This window comes from Narcine bancroftii, chromosome 6 (assembly GCF_036971445.1).
Source record: "Narcine bancroftii isolate sNarBan1 chromosome 6, sNarBan1.hap1, whole genome shotgun sequence".
Taxonomy (NCBI): domain Eukaryota; kingdom Metazoa; phylum Chordata; class Chondrichthyes; order Torpediniformes; family Narcinidae; genus Narcine; species Narcine bancroftii.
This window is the reverse complement of record NC_091474.1, coordinates 192658479-192686383: the sequence shown is the minus strand read 5'-3', so window position 1 is coordinate 192686383 and position 27905 is coordinate 192658479. Positions and strand designations below refer to the sequence as shown.

At 37.8% G+C, this 27905-nt stretch overlaps 1 protein-coding gene and 1 long non-coding RNA gene across 2 annotated transcripts in view; one reads left to right on the top strand and one right to left on the bottom strand.

Annotated features, from left to right (window-relative positions):
• The window catches only part of LOC138737700 (uncharacterized), a 59522-nt gene extending 53734 nt beyond the window's left edge, over positions 1–5788 (bottom strand). Inside the window, exon 1 of the mRNA XM_069888298.1 lies at positions 3709–5788. Coding sequence (XP_069744399.1) covers positions 4412–5383 — 972 coding nt within the window. The 5' untranslated portion in view covers positions 5384–5788 and the 3' untranslated portion in view covers positions 3709–4411. The remainder of the gene's footprint in view (positions 1–3708) is intronic.
• An 80-nt stretch (positions 5789–5868) lies between these two features.
• On the top strand, positions 5869–17601 carry LOC138737699 (uncharacterized). Its single transcript, XR_011341160.1, has 3 exons — positions 5869–5930; positions 6958–6990; positions 17484–17601. It is a non-coding gene; the product is annotated as an uncharacterized lncRNA (long non-coding RNA).
• The last annotated feature ends 10304 nt before the right edge of the window (positions 17602–27905 follow it).

The window sequence follows — 27905 nt, the reverse complement described above, 5'->3', positions numbered from 1 at the left end:
AGGGATCTGAACCAGGTAAAAAAAAAAGGGCTGAAAAATTATAGATGGAATTTAATCAGACACGTGTGAGGTTTTGCATTTTGGAAGGACAAACCAAGAAAGAACTTACATGGTAAACAGTGGGGCATTGAGTAGTGCGGTAGAACAGAGGGATCTAGGAATACTGATACATAATTCTCTAAAGTGGTGTCACAGTTGTATAGTGTTGTAAAGAGATCTTTTGCATATTGGCCTTCATAAATCAAAGTGTATTGAGTATAGGAGCTGGGATGTTAAGGTATAAAGCATTGATGAGGCCAAACATGGAGTATTTTGATCAGCTTTGGTCACTTAACTACAGGAAAATATCAATAAGATAGAAAGAGTACAGAGAAGATTTACTAGGATGTTGCCTGGACTTCAGGAAGTGAGCAACAAGGAAAGGTTACACATGAGAGGACTTTACTTCCTGGTGCATAGAAGAATGAGGGGTGATTTGATAGAGGTATTTAAAATTATGAGGGGGATAGACAGAGTAAATGTAGGTAGGCTTTTTCCACTGAGAGTAGGTGAGATACAAATCAGAGGACATGGGTTAAGAGTGAAAGGAGAAAAGTTTAGGGGGAACATGAGGAAGAACTTCTTCACACAGAGAGTGGTGGGAGTGTGGAGCAAGCTGGCAGCTGAAGTGATGAATGTGGGCTTATTTTAACATTTAAGAAGTATTTGGACAGGTACATGGATGGGAGAGGTATGGATGTTTATGGACTGGGTGCAGGTCAATGGGACTAGATGAAAAAAAACATATTTTGGCACAGACTAGAAGGGAAGAAGGGGCTGTTTCTCTGCTGTAATGTTCTATGGGTCTATAGTTCTAGTCCAGAACTCCTACCAAGAAGAAAAATGAGAGTTATTGAGTGTCCATAAATCCAACCACCTTCTGTGATGATGCTGCTTCCTGTGGTCCCATAACCTCTGCATCTATCTCCTCTATAGGAGCCCTAGACATCCAAGCCACTGGCTGAAAACTGCTGATATGATTAGGAGGCTATTAACTCTGAGACCCTTTTGGAGCTCTGCTCACCATTGCAACTGGAGTGGTAGAGCACCATTATTTTTTAAATGAATACCATTGGTACCACTGGGAAACCAGAATGGCCCAAAAATCAAGAAACATGATCTTTTAAAGTGGAAATATCCTGATAATTATAGTATTCCTGACTGTTAGTGGAAAAGTTGAAGAAGTAACTGAAATCTGCCATGATGAAGGTGACTATTGAAAGAGTTACTGCATTAGTTTTGGTTTTCCAAGATTCCCTGCATACAGGACAAGTTCCTTCATACAGCAATATATCAAATGTAACTCCTTTATCCAAAATAGGGATTCAGAAATGACTAAAGTTAGCTTAACATTCATCATATCATATTTTAAATTTAGAAATATAGCACAGAAACATGCCCTTCTGATTCACAAATCCATACTGCCCAAATACACAAATTAACCTACAAACCACACACATTTGTGGTGGGTGGGAGGAAACTGGAGCTCCCTGAAGAAACCAGTAGAGATATGGTGAAAATATACAAACTCCTTACAGGCAGTTCCAGATTTGAACCCTGGTCACAATGCTGTAGTAGTGCTGTGCTAACCATTAATCTAACCATACTGCCCTTTAATTATATATCTTTATGTTAAATATATGAGGATAAAACACTTAAAAACTTCCAGTAATCAGCGTCAAACTTCCAGTAATCAGTAATCTGAGTCAGTGTCAAAGGTAAATCAATTTTGGCCAATTTCTGGAGTTCTTAAAGGAAATAATATGTAAAAGGACACTGGTGATATCTGAGCAGGTGCCACATCAGTTCTCTGGGAAACAAAAAAACCCATCTAGCTAAAAGAAAATAGTGTGGAGGTGAAAATGGGTTTTCTTCTGGTAGGTAAGGTGCACTCTGCTGCATCACCCAGGTGTGAAAACCTTAGTGGCCAACAATTTATACAATGGAATTGAATGCAGACCCCAAAGGTATGATCTGTTGGTGCCATGAAGATGGATAGGAAAGAGAACATCAAAGGCTGCAAATTGATTTGGATAGGTTAAGTGAGAGGGGAAATGTAATTGCTGTACAATGTGAAAGAATGTGAAATGGGAAAATACAGAAACAAAAATAAATGATCTCATAGTGAGTCATTGCCGAGTTCTAAGGTGCAGAGAGATCTGGGTGACTCAGAGCATCATTCAGGAAAGGCGAGCATGTAGCTGCAACAAGTAATTAAAGAAAGCCAACAGAATTTTATTGTATATTACTTGGGGAATTTCTTCTGTTAGACCTCAGATATAGTTCTCTGAATGCTTACAGGATGAATACATGGGTGTGTTGTCTCACATTCATCGATTCATACAACACAGAAACAACTGGTCCATAAAGCCTTTTCCTCTCTAATCCCATTTGCTACCATTATCCCTCCACTCCTTTTCTATTCCCAATGACTTTTCATCCCTGTAATTGTACCTGCCTCTACCTTCTCCCCTGACTCCTTTTTGTATACAACCATCATCCTCAATAAGAAAAACTTTCCCCTCAGATCTGTTTCAAACATCTCCCCTCTCTCCTTAAACCTATTTTCTCCAGATTTGTGGATGCTGGATATCTATACTCTCTATAATCTCAATTAAGAAAACATCTCTAAGGACCTCCTTCATGAGGTGAAACAACCCCAGCCTATTCAATCTCTCCTTACAACTCAAACTCTCCACTCCCGCAGCATCCTTGAGAACTTTCTCCTCACCCACACGAGCTTAATCACATTCTTCCTAATGTGTTACAACTAGAATTGCACACAATATTCCAAATGCATTCTAACTATCATTTTGTTCAATTATAACAAACAATTCCCATCTCATGTACTCAGTGCTTTGAACAATCAAATCAAGCATGCCACACACACACTCTGTCCGCCTGTGTGGTCACTTTCAGCGAACTATCCATTGTACCCCGATGTCTCTCTGTTCAGCAATACTCCCCAAAATTCTGCCTTTCAGTGTGTGTGTCCTAGCCTGGTCAAACTTCCCAAAACATATAACTTTGTATTTGTCTGAGTTAAATTCCATCTGACGCTCTTTTGTCCACTTTTTCAGTGGACCTGGATCTTATTTTAATCTTAGATATTCTTTATTGTCCATTATGTTACCAATTTTGGTGTTATGTCCATTCATACTAATTACACCACATATGACATCCTAATCTTCTGGACCAGGCTTTAATTCAGGACATTGTTAAAACTGTGCTAAAATCCATGTAGACAATATCTACTTCTCTGCCCTCTTGGTCACCTCTTTCAAAAATTCAGTAAAACTCAATTTTCCATGTGAAAAACCATGTCTGTTATGTCCTCGGTTGTACCATCAAAGATTTTAATAAACACTCAGAGAAGCTTGTAAGTTTACAGCACAAACCTTTTCTCCATCTCAGGCTGCTGGTCATGTATGAATACAGAGCATGCTCACCACTCAGTGTGATGTGGCTCTTACAATGTGTCTCACTGAGCATGCTCATCAATCAAGTGTGATGCGGCTCTTACAGTCTTGCAGTGTACATGCGCCAGCATAAAATAGTCTCAAGTTTCCACTCTATATAACTCCCCTCCTTCTCTAAAAAAAAGTCTAAATACTAAAAGATTTATTAAGATTTAAATTTCTTAAAAATAAATTGTTACTGCTTCTTTACCTGCACTTGCCATTAAGAACTAAATATTCTAATTATACAATTGCAGTTTTCAGCGGAATAGCACTGGTGGTAGGATGTTGCTTCTCCACCTCGTAGACCTTGTTGTGTCTGTTTGCTTCGGTGGTGTTAGTACGGTTGTGGGTGGTGGTGTTGTTAGCCTCGGTTACCCTGTTGCTTGCTGTTCAGTTGTTACAGTGTTGTTGGCTGGGGTTTCTACTCATATTCCTTCACAAGTTGTTGGATTTTTAGAAGCTTCTGGTCCTTCTGGCGCTTTCCGTGCCAGATCTGTGGTCGGGCGAATGTGGCTCTTGATTCGTCTCAGCTGCCTGCCAGATTCTCTCTCAATTATGAATGACCTTGGCATCTCAGCTTCTTTAACAACCTTTGCTGGACTCCAGGTTTTTATCACTGGCTCTTGAACATGCACATGCTGCCCTTGGAAGAGTTCTGGTAATATTTGTGCATGTTTATTATAATGTTGACGACTTTCCTCTTGTACGTTAGTCAACTTTCTTGTTTCCTCTTGGTCGTCTGTTGGATGGATTTTGCTTGGGAGGGTTGTCTTGCACTTTCTGCCATTCAGAAGCTCTGCCTGGGATTTCATGTCTTTGTGGTTCAGACATATTCTTAGGTGGCCATTCGGTTTTTCTTTTACTACTATAGAATTTACCCAGTCAGTTGGCTCTACTATTTTTGCTATTCCTCATTTTTCTTCCATTTCTTCCAGCTCCTGCTTTAGCTTTTGTTTCAGCTCTATTGACACCTTCCATGGAGCATGGATTATTGGTTTGTATTTTGGGTCTATAGTATTGTGGTATTCGAAGTTCCCAAAGCACCCAACTGTGTCAGCAAAGCATTCAGGGTACATGTCCATGAGCTTGGCCTTATTTGTGATCGGAGGGTGTTGCTCAAGTGGGGTGTCACTATTGATCCTCTTGGACATTTTCTTCTCCCTGATCTCATTGCTTACAGAGATTAGCTGTAATTTTTGACAACTATTCAGGCCTAGGATTGCTGGTCCGTCGGCATCAACCACAAAGAATGTGCATATGATGCTTTTTCCTTTATGTTTGCCTTTTATTTGGACTTTTCCTAGTTGTTTAATCACAGGGTTACCGTAGACTGTGAGCATGACATTTGCGGCTTCTAGTGCGCCTTCCTCTGGGGACCCATTCTTTATGTACTCGGGGAACATTTGGTGGTACAGTCTAAGCAGGAGAATGTTGCTTTGTGATCCAGTATCCAACTTTATTTTCATGTTGAATGTTGTTGGTTTATTTCTGATCTTTCTTTTAACTTGGATCATGGTGTGCAATTCATTTTTTTCTCCCTTCCCTTTCTTGGACATCTCATGAAGGAGTATTGTTTCGATGCCGAGCGTCAGTGAGTTGGAGTCACTGCTGTCACTTCCCTTGATGTGGTGTACTTTCCTTCTGTATTCTTGGTTTCTTTCTATTTTCACGTCAGACCTACACATCTTTTCCCAATGACTGACCTTCCCACAGGTCCTGCACTTCGAACCATATGCAGGGCATTTCTTGCAGTCATTGAAGGGGTGTATTCTGCCGCACCTCCTGCAGTTCTCGGATGTCTGCAACTTTGTCTGCGTGTGCTTTATGGCTTTGATCCTTCTTTCACTGTGCTGCATGTTGACCTTCATGGAGAGGGATTGCATTTGCCTCCTAGTGGCCTTGAAGGCCCTAACTACGTCTACGGCATCTGCTAGTTTCAAGCTGTGTTTTCCTATGAGAGCTTTTTGCACTTCAGGATGAGCACTTCCCCAAATTATTTGGTCTACTATTCTCTCCTCTATTTCTTTGAACTTGCATTTTGGTGCAATGTTCTTTAGCCTTGTGAAGAAATTATCTACTGACTCATCAGGCTCTTGTTTTAATCCCTGAAATTCATATCGCTTTATTCTATGGTTGAATTTCGGTTCCAGATGAGAGGAAAATTTTTCAAATATCCTTTCTGGGTTATTTTCTTCCCCTTCAGCCAGTTCCCAGCTGTTAAACAGGTCTAGTCCTCTCTCCCCCGTCCAAAGAAGGATGTAACGAACCTTTTCCTCTGGTGTGATTCCCTTGAGGAGATATTTGAATGCCAGGTTGCACTTCTGCTTGAACTTTTTAAAAGCCTCTATGATGTCGTCGGCTTCCCCGTCCATGATTGGGTGAAATGCTGCTGCTGCTGTGGCCATCACCTTCTCCAGCTCTGGTAGTCAGGTAATGCTGCTTTTTCTTTGTTTCCTTCTCTTCATGTTTATTTAGGTTTATAGGGATTTTATTTTTCCTTTATGATGTGGGTTTCTTTTAATCCCGCTGCTGCCACCATGTTATGTCCTCGGTTGTACCATCTGAAGTTTTAATAAACACTCAGAGAAGCTTGTAAGTTTACAGCACAAACCTTTTCTCCATCTCAGGCTGTTGGTCATGCATGAATACACTGTCGCACTGAGCATCCTCACCACTCGGTGTGATGTGGCTCTTACAATGTGTCTCACTGAGCATGCTCACCAATCAAGTGTGATGTGGCTCTTAAAGTTTTGCAATGTTCATGCTCCAGCATAAAATAGTCCCAAGTTTCCACTGTATATACACAGTCCTTGTATTTTCAAGTGTATTCTCAGAATCCTCCCTGGTTTGTCAATGTTGCACTTTTTAAATAAAGGCATATTAGCCATGCTCCAGTCTTCTGGTTCTTCATTCATTCCTAATAAAAATCCAAATATATCTGCCATGCCACCATCATTTTTTCTGTTACTTCCCACAATATCATAGGATATACCTGATCATGCTGGAATACTTATCCACCTTTATTTACTTCAAGACCACCAATATCTTGTCTTTAATAATATCATTATGTTCATTTCCTGAATTCACTAGCTTCCAGGTCTACTCCATGTTAAGTACAAATATTAATTTAATACCTCACCCAATTTCCTTCACTCCACACAAGGATTACCACGCAGATCCTGAAGAGGACCTCTGTTGTCCATTGTTACAATTGTACTCCTAATATACTTAAATAAAATGTTAGGATTCTCCTTTATCATATCTGTCAGGGATATCTCATGGCCACTTTTAACTCTTATATCTTTTGTAAATGTATTCTCTCTCTGCTGGAGTGAAAGATGGAAAAATATAAAATCCTAACAGACTCATGATGAAGAGGTTGCTTCCCTTTGTAGGACAATCTTGAGCTGAGGGTTGTCCATTTAAATAAAGATGACTTGAAACTTATTTCTTTCAGATGATCATAAATCTGTGAAATTCTTCTTCAGAGGTAGGTGGAAACAGAACAGTTTTAAATTAGAAAAATATAATTGCTTGATGAGCAAGCGGTGACAGGATTAGGAATTTGAGGTTATAACTAGATTGACCGTAATCACATCAAATATCAGCGCAGGCTTGAGCAGCCAAGTGGCTGACTCCTGCTCTTAATTTGTACATCTGTGGGGATTATTGTTTCTGAGCAATACATGACCGCTAATGGAACATTTGTAAGATGATGCCTATTTTCTAAAAACTGCTTGCAACACAGACAACAGAAGGAGTCATCATTTCCCCAGCTGTTCACAGAAAACACATGAATGCTGTGTTAGCACTTGGGAACTTGAGTGACTTGGCTTCAACATGAATTATGATACTTTTGAAGACTATTCAAACTTAAAGAAAGAGCTTTGAAGCTACAAAGAACAATGCATTAGTATACAGGAGGACATTGATAATGTCACTAATCTACTTCACTGGCAATATCTCATTATGTGATTGAGAATGCATTGGTGGAATTATGTGCCATATTACACAATATTGGTTTTGAAAGACCCATTTAAAAAGAAAATCCCTTAAGAAGATGCCCCTTTGGAAGGTTAGACAGGCTTGACAAAGGAATATGAGTTCTTGGTTCTCTGGTAATAATCCAGACTCCTATGGAACATTGACAGCAAAACTTGAATTGTTTCTTGGTACTTGTGCCAAGATGCAGTGATAAACTTTGTTTTGTATGCTATCTGGAAAAGTTGGCCTCCATATAACACAGCATGTTACAATTTAAAAAAAGTATGGTGTTGAAAATACTTTTTTAATATAAATGACATAATCCTTGATGCAGAAGCAGAAGGATGTGTTTGTAAATTTATGGATGATACGAAGATTGGAGGAGTGGAGGATATAGACAGGATAAGGAGTTGGGCTGAAAAATGGCAGATGGAGTTCAATCCAGATAAGTATGAGGTGATGCGTTTTTGAAGGACAAAACAGAAGAATGAGTACAGGGTTAATGGTCAGATAATTAACAGTGTGGAGGCCTTGGGGTCAAAATCCATACATCTCTCAAGATGCCACTCCATTGATAGGCTAGTTAAGAATGCCTATGGGATGCTGGGCTTCGTTAGTTGGGGGAATTGAGTTCCAGAGTTGAAAAATCATGTTGCAACTCTAGAAACCTCTGGTGGGATCACACTTGGAGTAATACAAATTCATGGTCTTCTGTAATAGGAGACCTCATTACAGGAAGGATGTGGAAACTATGGAGAAAGTGCTGAGGAGACTTGCAGGATGTTCCGTGGATTGGAAAACAAGTCTTATGGGGAAAGTTTAGCTGAGCTAGGACTTTTCTTTCTGGAGTGAAGAAAAATGAGAGGTGACAGAAGTCTACAATATTTTGAAAGTCATCGTAAAGGTGGACAGCCAGTGCATTTTTCCCAAGGCAGGAATATCAAGAAGCAGAGGACCTTTTGTACAAAGTGAAAGGAGGAAATTTCAGAGGAGATATCAGGGGTACATTTTTTTACATGGAATGTTGTGGATGCCTGGAATGCATTACCATGGATGGTGGTGGAAGTTAAAATATGAGGGGCATTTAAGAGAATCTTAGACAGGCACATGGACGAAAGAAAAATTGAGGGTTATGAGGTAGGAAGCATTTAGATATTTTTTGGTAGGAATATGTAGGTCAGCACAACAAAGAGGACCAAAGGATCTGTACTGTGCTGTAATGATCTATGTTCTACAGTATTTTCTATGTTCTATATAGTCAATGAAAACTATCTTTTTATACTTATGGGATTTCCATTCAAGAATTTGATAATAGCAGAAAAATAACTTTCCTCGAATCTTCTGATGTATGTTTACACACTCATGTATCTCCTGCCCAAAGAGAGAGAGAAAAGAAGTATGAGTAGGGTGGGTGAGTCCTTTAATATGTTGGATGCTTTCCCAAACCAACAGAAACTGAATCTAGACTTTATAACTGTGGGGGAGGTTGGCTTGCATGATGCTTTGAGCTGCATTTACAACTCTTTACAGTTTCTCGTAATCTTGGGAAGTTCCTCTGCATGATGTATCTGGAGAAGTATTTGTTCATAGATACATATAGAAAATTTGTTGACTTTTTTTGGAGGGGCCATCTTTGAAATGATTGGCAATGAAAAGTTCTGAGAATTGGGGATGAAATAGGTTCAAGATGACTGCAACATTGATTCTCATGTTCTTGCATAAAATTCAGGGCTTTTCCCAAGCTCCAATCTAATGACAATGACCTGGTACCCAGAGGATCTGGAAGAAGGGGTCATTATCACAAGATAATAGACCAGATATTTAGGACATAAATCAAGAGAACTCTTGATTAGAAAAGGAAGGGCAGCAGTCAGTAGATAGAGGAAAGGAGACAGGAGGATAGGGAAAGAGAATAATCTAGACAAAGGGTTTTACGGAAATTGGAGGTCAATGATAATGCCTTCTTTTATCAGAGAGCTACCTTCAACCCTCTTCCCCTCTCAGTTCTCAGCATGTCTCTTCTACCCTCTCAGGCTAACCTTTTACTGTTAGCCTGTGCCTTTCCCCTTGCCCCTTCCTCCCCCCTCTCCTTTCCTCCTCCCCCTACCTTGATATTCAGGAACATATCTGCTTTTACTTAAACCTGACAAAGGGCTCAGGCCTGAAATGTTAGTTGCCCTTTACTTCCTATGGCTGTGTATGACCTGCTGAGCTTCTTCAACATATTTGTGTATTCCTCTCAGAACCAGCATCTTGTTTCACTCTGGCAAGTAAAAGTGCTTGGCACTGGACCTAATGTGGAATAGCCACAAATATGGAAGTTACTGAAGAATGTATAGCTCGGGACAAGATATTGATGAAATGCCCCATTCTCCTGTTCACAGAGGAATATATATATAGAAAACAGATAAGTTGTTGATGAATCAACATAAGGGATAAGCCTATCTGTTCTAATCCTCACCATTCACCTTGTGGTGGATCTTCGTGTCATAGTTTCATGCAGCACAGAAACAGGCTCTTCTGCCCACAAAGTTCATACATACCTTCATGCCACCCATTTAATAGTAATCCAATTTAATTTTCTCCACATTCCTATCATCTTCACCCAGATTCTACCATTCACTCACGCATTAGATGCAATTTACAGTGATCAGTTAACCTCCTTAGGATGTGAGAGGCAACTGGAGCACCCAGAGGAAGAACATGCAAACTTCTCCAAGCTCTGGAGCCTGGGTTGCTACAACTGTGTGGTAGCAATTCTGCTATTTGTGTCACTGGGTTGCATAATCTACCATTTTTTTATTGAATGGTTGAGTAGGCTCAATTTCTCTGTGCTGTTATCCTGCTCCAAACTATGATATATCAGCAATAGTTTTTCTTCCTAGTGCTGTGGCTAAGACATTCAATGAGGATTGGAAACAGCAAATGTCTAGTGTTCACAAAATTTTTACTGAATTAATTTTCTTGTCAGGATCGGTTGCTTTATAGCAAGAATATCACAAGGACCTGAATTATTAAATTATTTCAAAAATAATGATTTGAAAATGATCTTCAGAAGATGCAAAAATATAACATTGTTTTACCAATTCAAATGGCTTTAGAGGGCAAAACTGGGAGAAAGTCCTAATAATATATGAGAAAAGCTTGTTGAAAATGCTAATAAACATTGCTTCCATATCATAGCAAACCACTCTTGACAAACTCCTGGGTGATTCTACATTTTATGAGATTTCTCTTGATTGATAGAAAGTGAAAATAATGACAATGTTAATAAAATCTAAAAAGGTTGCCAAAGCTTTTCAATGATAATATATTCCATATTTATTATTCATTAAAAATTGTGATAAGAAATGAAACAGAACATGTTGATAATCTTTCCACTGAAGTGTCCTTGATTGAATAAACAAGTTATATAATGAAAGGATTTAGCTTTCTGGTTTATTATTTTATCTTTGTTCCCTTGATTCCTTTAGACAATTTCACCTTTGAAATGCATGCAGGCAAGCTGTTTTCACATTGCTGGAAAAAATGACAACGTGACAGGGTATCATGAAGTTCATGGAAATTTCTTGCTGTCCTTGTAGGATTTCAGTTATCCTCTGTTCGAGGTCTTTTACTGATTACACGCACAAGCTCAGAAAAATTCCTGATGTGAAACGCAATTTACTTTCCAAAACAGTCAAGTTTAAAATGTTTCCTACCTAGCCACTGCAATTAAGGTCAGTGGAAGTTGCACTACAAGAGTTTTCCTGTTTCCTGCTGCAACACTGGATATATGGTATCACATCTTTTATGGATGCCCAGCATGTCTGTGTGGTATTTGAATTACACCATCACAGTTACAAAATTGCATGCGAGTGCGATGGCACCTTATTAAACTCATCAACTTGAAATTGCCTCTTTTCTCCCTCTCCAAAGCTGCCAACCTTTTTAGTATTTTCAATGTGTTTTTGGGCAACCTTAATTGTCTGTCAAAAATCTCAATACAAGATTATCATAATTTCAAGCTATTAATCATTCAAGGGAAGAAACATTATCATACCATGTCCAGAACTTTAAACCAACCTTGAGCTTTATACAATAGCTTTTGAGCCCAATGAACATTTCAAAATCTTACCAAGGAAGACCATTGGAGTTGTTCTTATTATGTTCTTTGAATATGGACACCATTTTAAATACTGCTATGACCCACATAAGCAATCAGCCTGTTTTGGTGGCTTTGAAGAATCGTTTTCATTATATATTTCATTGTTGTTCATTCTTTTCTCCAAGATATAATTCTTCTGCCACACACTCATTGCTACAACTATAATTCCTGCTGCCAGGAACCTGACCTACCTTGCAGATCTGTGCCCCAGTTATTTATATTCATAAGAAATAACATCACAAATATTTATTAATTAAGGGAGCACTTTGCCTCTCGTAATACCTTGATAACACTTTCAGTAATGCATCCTGCCTGTTCGTTTAATACCTTATACCATCCCATTCTCTGTCTTAGATTTTATCAATTATGGACAAGGGAAGAAAATCATGAGATTTAGAGATGATAAACAACATTTTAATTGTCTTATGAAATATGAGATGGATTGAAACCATTTGAATGAATAAAAATACATTCTAATGACAAATTCTTTTGGAAAAGGCAAATCCATACTTCAATTACAGTATTTGCCCATTGTGAATGTTGAAAGTTATTTAAATAGCCTGAAGAAAACTGAGGTCCTCCATCAGCCAGCTCCCCACCATGACTACCAGCCCCCCCACATCTCCATCGGGCACACAAAACTCAAAACGGTCAACCAGTTTACCTATCTCGGCTGCACCATTTCATCAGATGCAAGGATCGACAATGAGATAGACAACAGACTCGCCAAGGCAAATAGCGCCTTTGGAAGACTACACAAAAGAGTCTGGAAAAACAACCAACTGAAAAACCTCACAAAGATAAGCGTATACAGAGCCGTTGTCATACCCACACTCCTGTTCGGCTCCGAATCATGGGTCCTCTACCGGCACCACCTACGGCTCCTAGAACGCTTCCACCAGCGTTGTCTCCGCTCCATCCTCAACATCCATTGGAGCGCTCACACCCCTAACGTCGAGGTACTCGAGATGGCAGAGGTCGACAGCATCGAGTCCACGCTGCTGAAGATCCAGCTGCGCTGGATGGGTCACGTCTCCAGAATGGAGGACCATCGCCTTCCCAAGATCGTCTTATATGGCGAGCTCTCCACTGGCCACCGTGACAGAGGTGCACCAAAGAAAAGGTACAAGGACTGCCTAAAGAAATCTCTTGGTGCCTGCCACATTGACCACCGCCAGTGGGCTGATAACGCCTCAAACCGTGCATCTTGGCGCCTCACAGTTTGGCGGGCAGCAGCCTCCTTTGAAGAAGACCGCAGAGCCCACCTCACTGACAAAAGGCAAAGGAGGAAAAACCCAACACCCAACCCCAACCAACCAATTTTCCCTTGCAACCGCTGCAATCGTGTCTGCCTGTCCCGCATCGGACTGGTCAGCCACAAACGAGCCTGCAGCTGACGTGGACTTTTTACCCCCTCCATAAATCTTCGTCCGCGAAGCCAAGCCAAAGAAAAAAATTAGTCCCATTTCCTGTTCTTAGCATAACTGTAAAATCTGAATCTTTATCATGCAAAACTTTAATTAGTCTCACTCAGTCGTTGTGTGTGGACTAGAATGCTGATAAACCTTTGTGTTCTATGACAATCTAGGTGAAAGAGAGGGCTAGGTTAGGATCAACTTAATTGCAAGACACTCCACAGAAAAATAATTAGGTTATTCCTCGGTCTGCTGGAATAACATGAAAGGACACAACTGCTAGGTGGGTTATGAACTCCAACCTAAACCCTTTCCCCATAATTAGAGACAACATGCTAGGGGAATTGGTCTTCAATTTAAAACCGAAGATAAGTTCCAGTTCCTGTGCACATTGACTTCCGCTGGTTGCACGCTGATATTGAGGTCGTATTTTCCGCTTCTATTTATGTCAGGCTTGCCATATTCTACTCATTTGCTCTAAAACAAAGGCAAACCACAAGGTGGAGAGTATGGAAATGGAAAATATTGGTCTGTGCATTATATCATGCTGTGTACCATACTGTGCAGGTAGGCCAGAAATAGGTAATGGAACTGATTAGTTCTCATTAATCTGTTGAATATGTTTTCCCTTAACAGTTCAAAGATTTTTCCAGCAATGTTTCCAAGAGATCCTTCTATTTCAAAGAGCGGGAAGAATCTCCCCACACAAGCAGTTCTGAAGTGAACTACTGACTATTTTTTCCTTCATTAAAGTGCACTGAATTTAAGAATTTTATTGAAGACATCTGAATAAACCTGCAATTCTCTGTGCTGGCAGGTTGGAATTTAAAAATATAGATTGAAAAAAAAATATGAATTCTTCACTCTCTCATATCATTGTGTAATAAAGTTTCCTGACAAATAAATTGAAGCCCTGGATTAGCATTTTTAATCCATGTAATTCACAAAAATAGATGCAGAAATAATTTTTTTTATGTGTCAGTCTTGCAAATGTCACTTTAAATACTCATAGTTTGTAAAACAATATATATTTTTTAAAAATCCCAAGACACTTCAGTGATTACATCCTAATGAATTCCAAAAGATCCATAAATCACATCGCTTTCATATGAACCAGAACATATGCAACAGCTTAATGAGCAACCTGTTCTTAGCAAAGAGAAGGCATTAAACAGACTTCAAACATGATTTTTAATATAAAAACAGGATCCAGAATTGCTAGTTGACTTATTTTCATTAGGTTAGAACTTAGTAATTGATGATTTATTATTTGTGAACCAGTGAATTACACTTGCAATTTATTTTTTTAAAATTGAAAGCATAACAGTATTTTTTTTTAAAGTTGGAGATAACTGGAACCATAAAAAATACTAGTTGGTGAATTGCTAGGAATGCAGGAATGGAGAAATTTATTAACAAGGCAGGTGGAGCAAAGGTACCCTGATTGTCCCCATCTTAAGAAAAGAAGGCAAACAAGAAAGAATGCAAATGCTGGAAAAGTGGAGCCACATACAAGATGCTGGAGGAATGAAGTGGGTCAGACAGACCATAAGACGATAAGTCCATAGACATAGGACTATTCAGCCCATCGAGTCTGCCCACCCATTTAATTGCGATCTGATCTATTTTCCCACTCAACCCCCCTGCCTGGCCTTCTTCACATAACCTTTCATGCCCTGGCTAAACAAGAACCTATCAATCTCTGCCTTAAATACACCCAATGACCTGGCCTACACAATGGCTTGTGGCAACAAATTCCACAGATTTACTGCCCTCTGGCTGAAGAAATTCCTTTGCACCTCTTCTATGCAGACATCCTTCAATCCTGAAGTTGTGCCCTCTTGTCCTAGACTCTCCCAACATTGGAAAAACCCATTTTAAATATACTCTATCCACACATTTCAATGTTCAAAATGTTTCAGTTTGATCCCCCCTCATTTTTTTAAATTTCAATGAGTACAGGCCAAGAGCTGTTAAACGCTCCTTGTACAATAATCCTTTCGTTCCCAGAATCATCCATGTGAACCTCCTCTGAACCCTCTCCAGCAGCTGGAGCAATGGAATGATTCCCTCAATCTGTACCTGTCCTACCCAATATAGAGGAGGCTGCACTGGGAGCATTGGATCCCTGCAGATTTGCAGATGAAGTGTTGCTACGCTTGGAAGAACTGTTTGGGGCCTTGGATGGTAGTGAGGGAGGAGATGTGGGTGTATGTGGATCACTTGGTCAGTCACAGCGATAAGTGGCAGGGGAGGTGTTCAGTGAGATGGGATAAATGAACGAGTGGACATGGGCTTCTGCCCTCTTTCTTGCTATTCCTGATGAAAGGATTCAGCCTTAAATATTGATTTTCTACTGCCTTACATGGATGCTGCTCACCCGCTGACTTTCTCCAGCAGTTTGTGTGTTGCTTAAGGTCATCTTAAAAAGCACTTAGTAACATATAGTTAGGTAACTCACTCATTCTATTTATTATCATGTTTATAAACTTGCCTCATTTTCTACGTAATATTGTATTTCCTGGTCAATTAATTATTTCCATGATAATTATTTTTAACTGACCATTGAATCATATTGTGATTAATATCTATTAATATATCTTTAAAATTCCTTGTCACAGGAATACATCCCTGTGACAATTACTTAATTATAAAAAGTATAGTAGTGGTGTCAAAATCATCTTAATACTCAAGTATTTACCTGCTGTAAGCAATAGATAGATGATGACATTGTGGCAGAAACAATAATGTACCTTCAAATATTGTCAATTTATTGAAGATAAAAGGTAATCAATTTCTTCAAAATGTTCCCATCATTGATCCATAAGAAAATTCTGTGTTTATTGAGCATAGAAAATTAAATGTTTTCTATTGATTAGGACTGTTATCAGAGGTACAAGTAACTTGTTTTCCCTGCATCACTTATTTGCTAATTTAACCCATTTATACTGTTTGCACAGCTACATCTTTCTAGTACAGTGTACGAGCCTGATCCTTTTTCTTTCACTTTTTTGACCACTGCAACTGGATATTTTCCCATTTTAATCTATTTCCATGTTTTCAGGTGAATTAACTTGAATAGGAATTGTAATGAAAAGCTATTGCTGCAGAGGTTGCCTACCCTAAAATGATCCCTCACGCATATTCTGGCGTAATTTCAAATTTCTAGTGTGGAATATTTTTGATTTGGCAAGAAAAGCTTAACATCTTTTGTAGTTTGCATAGTCTGGCTACATTGTGCAACTAAATCTCTTTGTCTATGATTGGATTCCTCTGATGTCTTAAAACATGTACAGATTTGTAAACCTTCCAACAGTACTATCCAGGTCAGTGTAAAGACTTTGAAGGGCAAGTGGATGTTGGGCTGATCCCTAGAAATATTACTAGCCATATGCCAACGCACTGAATCATCTCAGTCGGACACTATATTTTAGTTCTCAGGTTGAATGCAATTCCTAATCCATTTGGGTTGAACCATTATGCTTGCCTCACGTAACTATAAAGTCATTTACAGTGATTGCTTAAAAATTAACTAATCTAATCACTAGATAGGCTGAAATAACTACCAATCAGCAATAAATAACAAACAATAAATTGAACAATTCAACAACTCAATTGATTTGAAGGCATCAGAACACCATATAATTAATATAATAAATAGTTGGCCTGTGTTTCAAAGGAATGTCCAAATCTTTTCTTTAACACTGAATCAGAAAATATTGTTGGAGTCTTATCACACATCTTTAAGATTTATTGAACAATTGGAGTGCAGTTTATTTGTTTTTTTTTCTTATCCTTATCATTCCAAAGTATATCTTTGTAAATAAGCAAACTAAAATAATCAGTAGGAATACTGTCTGTCGCCAAGTAGATTAGCTAATTCTCCCTTGCCAGGGTTATTAATCATGAATGCAAACAAAAATACAAATGTACCAAAATTCCTTCAATATCCTGAAAGATACCTTTACAAGACAAAGCACTAAGCAATAGCCAAAGGACCATTAATTCATAAAATTCTAATCATTAAAGCCTCAATCACAGTTCAAAATATATCACAACCATCTGCTATCAATGGCTTCTGCTTAACAGCATCCATTCAAGTCAGGATAATTTATGGCAGGAATTCTCACATAGTCAAAGGGTTGATGGCTTTGTGTAATGAATCTGTCCAAATATGTTTATAATCTATGTCGGCTTATTACCATTACCGGATACCATTCAATTCTTTCTTCAGAAGTCAAAGACATTTTTATCCATTTTATTTTGAGTTTAATTTTCTTCTTATTTCAATGCCTTATCAACATTTTTTGCAAGGGTTTCACTCTTCTACATAAATCAATTCTAGGGGTAAGAATTTGAGTTTACTAACAGAATTTTAAACTGCCCTTGCAGGTGCATTACCAGATGTAATAATGATCAGATGTTTCTTTCCATTAGAGGAAGTGAACGTCAAGACTTTTCTCTCACTTGCATCTGTTCGACAAACATTTTGGATGAAGGTGGTATAATGGAACAAGCAAAGCCAGATTATTTAAATAAAATGAGATCTGATCAAGTCTTTTCACATTCCCAATTTTAGCTAATAAGAAAATATTAGAACACCAGATAGAATCTACTTCCTTCCAATATCCATCCAAATCATCCAGCAAAATTATGAATTGGCAAATCCGAAAAAGATCTGAATATAATTGACAAAATATTGTTCTGACAAGTCAAACAATTCTGAGAGTGCAAATTAATACACCTACCAGACCACACATAATAAGGAAAAATGTATTAAAATATCTACAATAGTTCATCCAGGGCACAACTTGTATCTCTGCCAAGTGATGGGGCCACGTCCTCACTTCTAGTGGTATTCATGTAGACTTTCCTGTCATTGCACTTGCTTATTTCAAATGAAGCAAAATATTAATAGATGAAGGTAACATTACATTTGTAGAATAGTTTGTTTTGATTCCACTTGGATATTGACCATATACAACAGAAGACTATTTTGAAGTAAGTTCCAAGAATTGTAAGATGACATGTAAAGTGCAATCATTAAAAGATCCAAGCACATTATTTTTTAATAATGAAATATAAAATAACACCTCATTGTGATGAAAGTAAATGGCAGTGAAAAATGTAAAGTTTGAGATGGAGTGGTTAAAGCACAGGGTCAAAGAGAGAAACAACATAGAAAGAGGTCATTTGCCCTTCCAAGACTGTATCAATCATCAGCTCCTCATGGACATGATTTGAAAAGTCAAGAGCATGGCAACAATTCAAATGAAACAAAAATGCTGGCAAATATCAATTGGATTGAATGCCTGTCCTTACGTTTCAGATATTACATTTCTATCCTCTGCCTTTGTTATATAAAGGACACTTTGACCTGCTCAGTCTCTCCAGCCTTATGTGATTTTACATTTAGACACTTAGACTTGTTTGGAGGGGATTGGGTAGTGGAATTGGCAGAGTGCAGGAATGGATATAGGATTATTCTAATGCATTGAAATTACAAGGTTTAGATAGTATTATCATAATGAACTTTAATTAATATTGTGATGGATTTTATATTATATATATAAATATGTTTTTGAAAGAGATAGATTGTGGAAGTAGTGTAGGTCACAAACAAACACAAACACTTAACAAAACAGATCTCATTTAAAATGGCAGTGCTCTGCTCAAGCCAGACAGTCCAGGCTCTGAGCACCTTTACAAACACTTTGAAGAATGCCAATGGAGACTTCACAAACAGGCATTAATTGGACATGCTGTAGAGTAATGGATTATTGTTTTGGAAAGCAACAGATGAACGAACTCGGAAGATTGAGTCCAGTGCCGCAATCTGTCTGAATGCAGTTTGCTGTTCTAAGAAGGTCATGTGGTTTTGCAAACAGGCTTTCTCTAAGAAAGGGAGAGAGAACTGGTTTCTGCAATCATGCCAGAATGACAGCTTGTTGAATCCCTATTTTGAAGACAGGTTGTGAGTTCTGAGTTCAGCCTATTGAAAACCCTTGTCTTCCATACAAGAGGAAATGGCTGGCTAAAGTGTTTTACCTGAAATAAAGAAAACATAAAGGAACTTTGGTGACCTGCAGAAGAAAAGGTTATCATTTGGAAAACCCTGATGGGGCAAGTTTCTTCAGCAAGACACTGAAGTGGCTGATTAGAGGGAATCAGTATGTGTGTGTCGAACGAGCAATGAATCTCTCTCTGAAACCAATGAGAACCTTTCTGAGTGGGAAACGATTACTTTTAAGCACCACAGCTTGGTGAAACTTTATAAATGTTAAATTTTGTGCACAGTATAAGAATTGCCTGATACCAGTGAACTTGGAGGAGTGAAAAGTGAGATTGGACTGTGAATCAAAGAACTTTTCTGAATTTATACACATTACATACATGTGCATTTAGAATTAGAAGGAGGTTAAGTTAGGTTAAGTTAATACTAATAAGTTAAAGTTTGATCCTGCTTTTATGTTTAAAGAAAATTAAAAACTACTTTTGTTTAAGTAACCATTTGTCTTGGTGAATTTCTATTGCTGCTGGGTTTTGGGATCCTCTGGGCCTGTAACAATATTGAAATTATAACTTCATCGAATAAATAATTGTATTTCACTTTGTAGTGATTTTATTCCCTTAGACAGGAATCTCATCGCACTCTGGGTGAAATTTAAATCTTGTCACCAAGTAGCTGTTCGAATGTGAGACAACAATCTCAAGTTATAATCATTGTTCTTCTAGACCTGCCATACTCAACAGATGCCATAAGCCCCCCCCCCCACCCCCAACCCCAGGGGCCTCAGCATATTTTAAAGAGATCACAGTTGGAAATCATAAAATACTTGTTATGCTTTTTATGTATTTGGTAGGAGAGAAGTACAGAAGAAACCAACTAAACTTGACTCCTTCACAGGGAGGGAGGGGCATAAATGTTGAGCAGAGTTCTAAGGGGAGACATAGCCATAGATAACAATAGTAACTACAGACTTCAAAAATACAGCAATATTAATAAATAAAATTCTATTGCATCATAGTGCAATTATGTATTAAACATATTTATATCAGGCAGGTGCCCTTTTAATAAAAAAGGATGCTTAATCCTATCATTTTCTTTAACTTTAATGCTTATATATATTTATTATTTACCATAAATTAATAGCCTGTTCTTCACTGTGTGTCAGTGACATTGTTTTGTGTTCATTTTTCAATACTTTTCCTGTTTCTTTACATTCAATGCATCTCTTAGATTTTTACAATATTATAAGTAGTATATCCCCCTCAACTTTAATATTCAGTACAACGGCATGGAGTAAAATCTCTCACACTCTGTCTGCAGCTCTCTGGATGCAGTGAAGTTCCATACTCAATTCCTGCTGTTTGTCCCAACAGGCAATTTATTTAATAAAATGTAATTAAGACATTGTTCCTATTTTTAAGCATATTGCTGTGTGTTCCTTTCCATGGCTCCAAAACTATCAGTGATGCTGAGTCCACAGGTCACCAGTCCTGGGAAAGAAGCACTCCTTATCAGTGACTTTTATGTACTTTGTGCATTTCTCAGAAGGACAGGATGGATGAGACCAGAATCAGAATAACATATGAAGAAAACAGTCAGAAGTCATTACAGTTATTCAATTTTTATCATTACAGAAATATGATGTCTAGATGTGTACTGAGGATAATTGCAACATTCCTATCTTCCTTCATCTCTACAGCACACAATTTGTATTGAAGGGCACAAGTGCAGCAGAATGAAATATTATTGATCTAGCTCATTTTGCAGATGAATTATTTGAATTTAGAAATGAATTACTGAGGAGTAACTTTGTGAGGGCTCACAGCTTAGAACAGGATTACTCTCTATTCTTAGCCTTCCAATTATCGAGATAGCATTCTGTGGAAGTCCAGAAATAACCATGAATACATTCTTCCAAAATTGCCTCGTGATATAATGAGGCAGATAGTAGCCCATACATCCCTAGAGTTCAATTTGACAAGGCAAACTACAACACTTGGTTAACATATCAAGCCTTCCCCATATTCAGTTCAATATTGCAGCTGGGGATAATTCCAGGCTCATAATTTTTCACAGCAGGAGTTCCCTTTGTATATTGAATAAAGAACAAACTCAAAACTTTACAAAAGTTCGCTATCTAAAATATGTTTTGTATTTTGATGATTGACAGATATAATATGAAATATTTAATGTAAAAACATTCCAGTGGTACCACTTCTGTCTAACTTTATTAAGGAAATAGGATTAATATATTTTAACAAAAAATAACTAAGGATAAAGTGGTGATTTCTGTCACTTTGGCCAAGCACTTGTTTATAAAAGTGAATACAGACAATAATGACTTGAAAACATTTGAAAATAAAACATTTGATGTACTCAATAAATGACAATAACATTAATTGAGTTTATTGCATTCATCTATGCAATAATTGAGGTTTTGTTTAATCACATATAGGGCCTTTATTAACTTTACATAAAGTATTTCTCATGGGAGGGAGGGGCGCATGACATGATGGCATAGGGAGAAGACATGGGAAGACATCTCCCCCTGGCAGAACTATTCAAAACACGTTTTAAAAATATTTTTAGAACCTGTTGATTGTACTGTTGAAGTATTCTACAAGCAGCTATGAGGAAAACTAAAACTCAACCAGCAAAGAAAACGGCTATTAAACAGATAACAACTACTGAAGAATCTCTGCCTACCATGCAAGTGGAACCTCCGGAGCATCGGGACTCAATTTCTTTTTAGCCTCGATTGCAATGTCAGCAGTCCTTTGGTAAGGTGCATACTACACCGGCACAGACTTCATGCACTGCTGCAGAAGATGGTGCCAGTGCCCGACATCGATCTCCTCCTGATCAAGTCAAACAACTGCGCTTGCGTGAAACTTCACGCATGTGCGTTACACCCAATATGGTGCAGGCTGTGAATGGACCCGACCTCCCTCGGTCCAGTGATCCTGGACTCTCGGGGTGGGGGGGGAGTCTGTATCCGTAGTCTGGTCGAGATGACCTCTATATCGACGGGTGAGGAAGAGGAGGATATAGCTGGACTGGAAAAGGAGGAGAAACAACCTATGGAGGAGAAGAATACAGTTTTATATAAGGGTAGGCCCATGGTGAGGCAGACTTTAAAGTTTAAGTCTGACCTTCACCATTCAGAACCAACTTTACCTATTGATCTGTCTAAACAAATGGAGAACTTGCTTTACAAATGAGTCAAGGATTCTCAGTTATGAAGGAACAGTTTGCTGATATGAAGGGGAAAATATATTCTATTAAAATGGATATGGCAAAATGTTTGAAAGCAGTGGATAAGGTTCAGGATAAATCTAAGAAGATTGAAGAAGAATTTATTGATTGTAAAGATGATGTGGACCAATGTAAAGGAAGGATGGGATGGATGGAGGATTTGTTTACTGGCTGGGAAATTCAGAAAAGTGATTTGTTGAAGAAGATTGATGCCTTGGAGAATCAAAGTCATAGAAATAATGTTAAAATCATTGGTCTTCCAGAAAATTTTGAAGGTCCAGATGTGGTTCAGTTTTTTTTCCAGAAGTGGATTCCCGAGGTTTTGGGAACAGCATATTTCCTGAATGCTCTGGAATTGGATAGAGGCCACTGAGAAATAAGAAGGAAGTCGCTTCCTGGTCAAGCTCCACATTCTATTTTGATAGATGTTTGCATTATCAGAACAGAGAATTGATTTTAAAACTTGCTGCACAGAATGCGAGAAGCAATCAGGATCCTTTACTTGTTAAAAATAATAGAGTATTTTTCTATGCTGATTTGAGTCAAGCTGTAATTAAACATTGTAAAGAATTTAATTCAATTAAAGCTGTTTTGTGGAAGAAAGGATATAAATTTGCCTTGCGCTATCCTTATGTACTTAAAGTATTTTATGGAGATTATCACTCTCACTTTTTTACTGATGATGCTGAAGCTCTTACATTTGCTAATTCTTTATCTGATAATAAGCAGGTGCAAAGTCAAGAAAGGTTTCCTCTACAGCTTGTTTTGGTTCTGAAAGGGAAAAATGGGAAGCGAGAGATGGAATCTCACCAGTTGATTGATATTGGAATTGTTGATGATCAGGTTAATCGAGATTTGGAATAAGCATTTCATAATTGAAATGATTTTTATGTCTTATTTTTTGTTGATTTATTTGGGGGAGGTGGTTCAACTACCAATCTTTCCAAAGTCATCGGCCACTTTGTGGCAATTGTCACTCCCATTTAATTGAGGGGGTAATATTAATCATATTATTTGTTTTTTTGTGGGTTTTTTAATGTTTTTTTTATTTCTTCCTTTCCTTTCTTTGAGGAGATCTTTGGTTTTGTTTGTATTGGAGCCACAGGGAGGTGCTTCGCCATTTATGGTGGGGTGTTTAAGATATGACTTAATAGCTAATTTAAATTTTGATACTTTAATGTTAATGGGCTTAATAATCCGATTAAGAGAAAAAAAGGGCATTGGCATATATTAAAAAAAAATGAAGGTTGATGTAGCTTTTTTTGCAAGAGACACATTTGACTGAAAAAAATATTTATTGTACCACTATTAATTAATCAGACTGATAGTTTTGTTTTATGTTCCCTGCATCTGCTACTTCAGGCATCATTAAGCAAGAACACTAACTGTTAATTACTTAGAACCTTACTGCTCTTCTGTTTAACTGCATGAATAAGGCAAAATGCATACAAATTAGATAAAAATATAAGATAGATAAAAAATAGAAATAAATGCAGGAGTAAACCATTCACATCTGCTCCAACATTTAACATGATCCCAATTAATTTGTTACTTCAGTTCCACTTTCCTGCAATAACATATGTTCCTTAATTTGCATATTATTAAAAAAAATATTGAGGATTCTCAGCAATTGTGCTTTCACCACCAATTTGCACAGATAATTTTAAAGATTTGGCAACCTCTTGATGAAGAAATTTCTTCTCAGCTCTCCCCTGAATGATTGGACATTTTTTTGTGATTGTGATTGCTTGTTTCTGATATCTCAGCCAGGGGAAATATCAATATCATAAATGCCCCTGAAAAATAACGTGTGAATCTTTCTTCAAAAATCTTGAGAGGATAGGACAATCTGCTAAATCTATCCATGAAGGATGAACAATTTTAGGAAACAATCTGGCAAAAAATGATTGCCCTCCCTCCATAACAAATATATCCTTCCTATTGAGGATCATTTAAGGGAGTAACCTAGATAGAGTTCTTATCTTAATTCAGCCTTCCTGGTTGAAGAAAGAAGATACATGTGCCAAGCCCCTATTTTACATTTCTCTTATTTATGCATGCCATTGATAGAATGTAGAACACTACAGCAAAATATAAGCTCTATGGCCTATGGTATGATGCCAATCCATATATACTTACAAACAAAAGCAAAACCCGCCTTACCTCATAGCCCTCTATTTTTATTTCATCCATGTACCTATCTAAGAATGTCTTAAATGCCCCTATTGATCCAGCTTCTACTACTGCTGCTGGCAATGCCTTCCAGACACCGACAACTCTCTGAGTAAACATTGACCCCTGACGTCTCCCCTAAACCTTCCTCCCTTCACACTGTATAGATGTCAATGTACATGATGGGCACTTTTAGAGGATAAAACCATATGTTGATGATCAAAGGTGAAAAGAGCTTATGGCTGATATGCAATCTTGCTGCCCTGTTGAAGATGTTGGGCTTCTTGCATCACAGGTTGGTCACTTTGCTGGTATAAGGTTTTGCACTCAGTGCCTCACTGCCAGGGATCCTTTGAGAGAGGATGACTGGGGGATGTCATGTGATGACCTAGAGTCAGAAAGTCAGAATCTGACTTTCCCAAAAAATAGTTTAAAAAAGTGTAAAATCAGTAAAGAGATCGAAATCAAAGTATCAGAAATTGTTTAAAAGTAAACCAAAAGAATTTTCTTAATGTCATTGAAAAAAAGAAAAACAACATTGTTGGCCCATCGGGAATGCAACAAAGAAAATGACAAGGACAAGAAGAAAGGCCTACCTCACAGATGGATCTGGGTACTGTAGTGAAGGCTTCCAGCCAACTGACAAGAGTCCTAAAGGCGGCGATTCAATAAATTGTAGCACCGTCATAGCTGCAGTTACAGAGTGGCATCGTAGAGGAAGAAATGTCGCTGAGCATGTGCACAGATCAAAAGAATATGAAGGAGTTGCTAGAGAGGCCACCCTGTTTGAAATGCTGACTACAGAAGAAGAATACGTGGCTGAATTGCAGGTCAGCGATGAAGGAGATGAAGAAGAAGAGAATCAAGAAGAAGAAGAAGTAGGAGTGACTGTTACTAAGGAGGTAGCGAATTTAAAATAAAAATAAAAACTTAGTGTTTAAGTACAGAAGCACTGATGTTGATGAAAGAGCTTAAACAAGTGAGATTAGATATTTAAAAAATCAGATGAGAAAATTAAGAAATATTATGATATAGTACGCAGAATGCAAAAAAGATTTGAAGATATGGAAGAAAGAATTTAAAATGTGGAATTTGCTGTAGAAATGGTTCAGGATAGAATGGATAATTTGGAGAATTCAACTGATGAACTTGCTGCTCTGAATAAACAATTGTGTGAGATTGTGGAGTTATAGAGAATTTTAGTAGAAGGAACAATACCAAAGTTATTCACCTTAAAGAAGGGAATAATATAAGCACCATTTTCCAATGATGTATCCCTGAAGTTCTTGGAAAGAATGAGTTTCATGGTGATATTGAAATAGAAAGTGTACACAGGGCTTTAAGGTGCCCAGAGGACCCCAAAACCCAGCAGCAATAGATATTCACAAAGACAAATGGTTACTTAAGCAAAAGTTGCTTTTAATTATCTTTAAACATGAAAACAGGATCAAAATTTAACTTATTACAATTAACTTAACCCCCTTCTAATTCTAAGTGCATGTGTATGTAATGTGTATGTAAGTTCAGAAAAGTTCTTTGATTCACAGTCCAATCTCACTTCTCATTCCTCCAAGTTCTTATACCGTGCACAGAATTTAACATTTATAAATTTTCACTAGGCTTTGATGTTTAAAAGGTAAATGATTAGCGCTCAGGAAGGTTCTCTTGTTGGTTTTCAGAGAGAGTTATTGTTTGCTGGACACAAACTGATTCCTTCTAATCTGCCATATCAGTGTCTTGCCGAAGAAAGTTTCCCCAGCAGGGTTTTCCAGATGACAACCTCTTTCTTTCAGGCACCACGGATTTTTGTTTCTCTTATTTCAAGTGAAACATTAGGCAGTGAGTCCTTTCCTCTTGAATGGACCACAAGGGTTTTAACAAGGCTGAACTAAGAACTCACAACTCACCCTTCAAAATGTGGTTATCCCACAACCTTGCCAACTTGTCATGTTCTAGGCCCAGGTGCTGCTGCTGAACTGTAGAACCCTCTCCCTCTCCCTCTCCCTCTCTCCTCAGAGAAAAACTTGTTTGACTCCCTCTGCTTGCAAAACCACATGACCCTCTTGGAACAGCAAACTGCACTCAGATAGCCTGCAGCTCTGGAACTAATCATTTGAGTTCTTTCATCTGTTGCCCTCCAAAATAACAATCCATTTGTGAAGTTTCTATAGGTACTCCCCAAAGATTTTGCAAAGGCATTCAGAGCCAGACTGTCTGGCGTGAGCAGAACTCCAGTATTTTAAATGAGATCTGTTATGAAGTGTTTGTATGTGACCTACACTTAAAAAAAAACCTGCCACAATTTATCTCCTTTAAAACATACGACATAAAATACAAAATGTCACAAAGGCCTTGACCATCACCAGATCAAAAGCCATGGTCTACATTGATAAAGTTTCATTATCAGGTCAGAGAGAAAGTATTAGAGGTAGCAGCAAAGAAAGCTCAAGAGAGAAAGGGCCCAATGAAATAATCATGGAAACAAGATTTTCTTTTATCCTGAAATTAGTTTTGAGTTTTTGAAGAAAAGGAAAGAGTTCAATCCAGTAAAGAATACCTTGTTGAAAAAAGGTTATAGATTTATTCTACACCACCACGCAACTCTCAAGATATTTGTGCAAAGAGGAATGAACAAGGTTTTTACAGACCCTGGAATATGCAGATATTTTACCGACTATTCATCAAAAAGCTGATCGGGAGCAGTATAGCAAGCAGGAGTCTGAAATTTTTCTTGATTTATAAGGAATGAATTAAAATTACTTGAATCAGTCAAATGGAAATGAATTGGACTAATAGTGAATATTTAGGGGGCAGGAAGGAAATGGACAGGCATCTATCGAATCATGTATGTTTATGTGGCATGGGCCACAACTCTTAAAACAGAGGGGGGGGGGGTAATGTGTATTATTTGAACAATGTTAATAGAGTTTTTTGTTGTTTTTATTTTTATATTATCTTTCTTCCTCCTTCTTTATCTTTTTTTTTACCTAGATTCATAAGACAGATAAGCCTTAGCACAAGAGTTTAAAAAATTGAAATAGCAAAGAGATGGGAGAAGAGGTGAAGGGGAGGTGCAGCTTCCATTTGTTTTTAAAAGATGCCAATGAATAAAGTATTGAATAATTTAAGGTTTAATATTAACAGGCATAATAGCACGGTGAAAAGGAATAGGATTTTGTCATACATTAAGAAAATGAAGGTTGATATAGCTCTTAATTGAAAAAATATATCAGAAGTTAAAGAGAGATTGGGGTTTTGTCATTTAATTCAAAATCTAGGGAAGTGGCAATTTTAATAAATAAGAATATTTCAGTTAAAATATAAAATGTAATTACCTATCCTGCAGGGAAATTTGTTATGGTACATTGTCAATATTTTTTCAGAATATTGGACACATGAGTATTTATGAGTAAATCATTTAA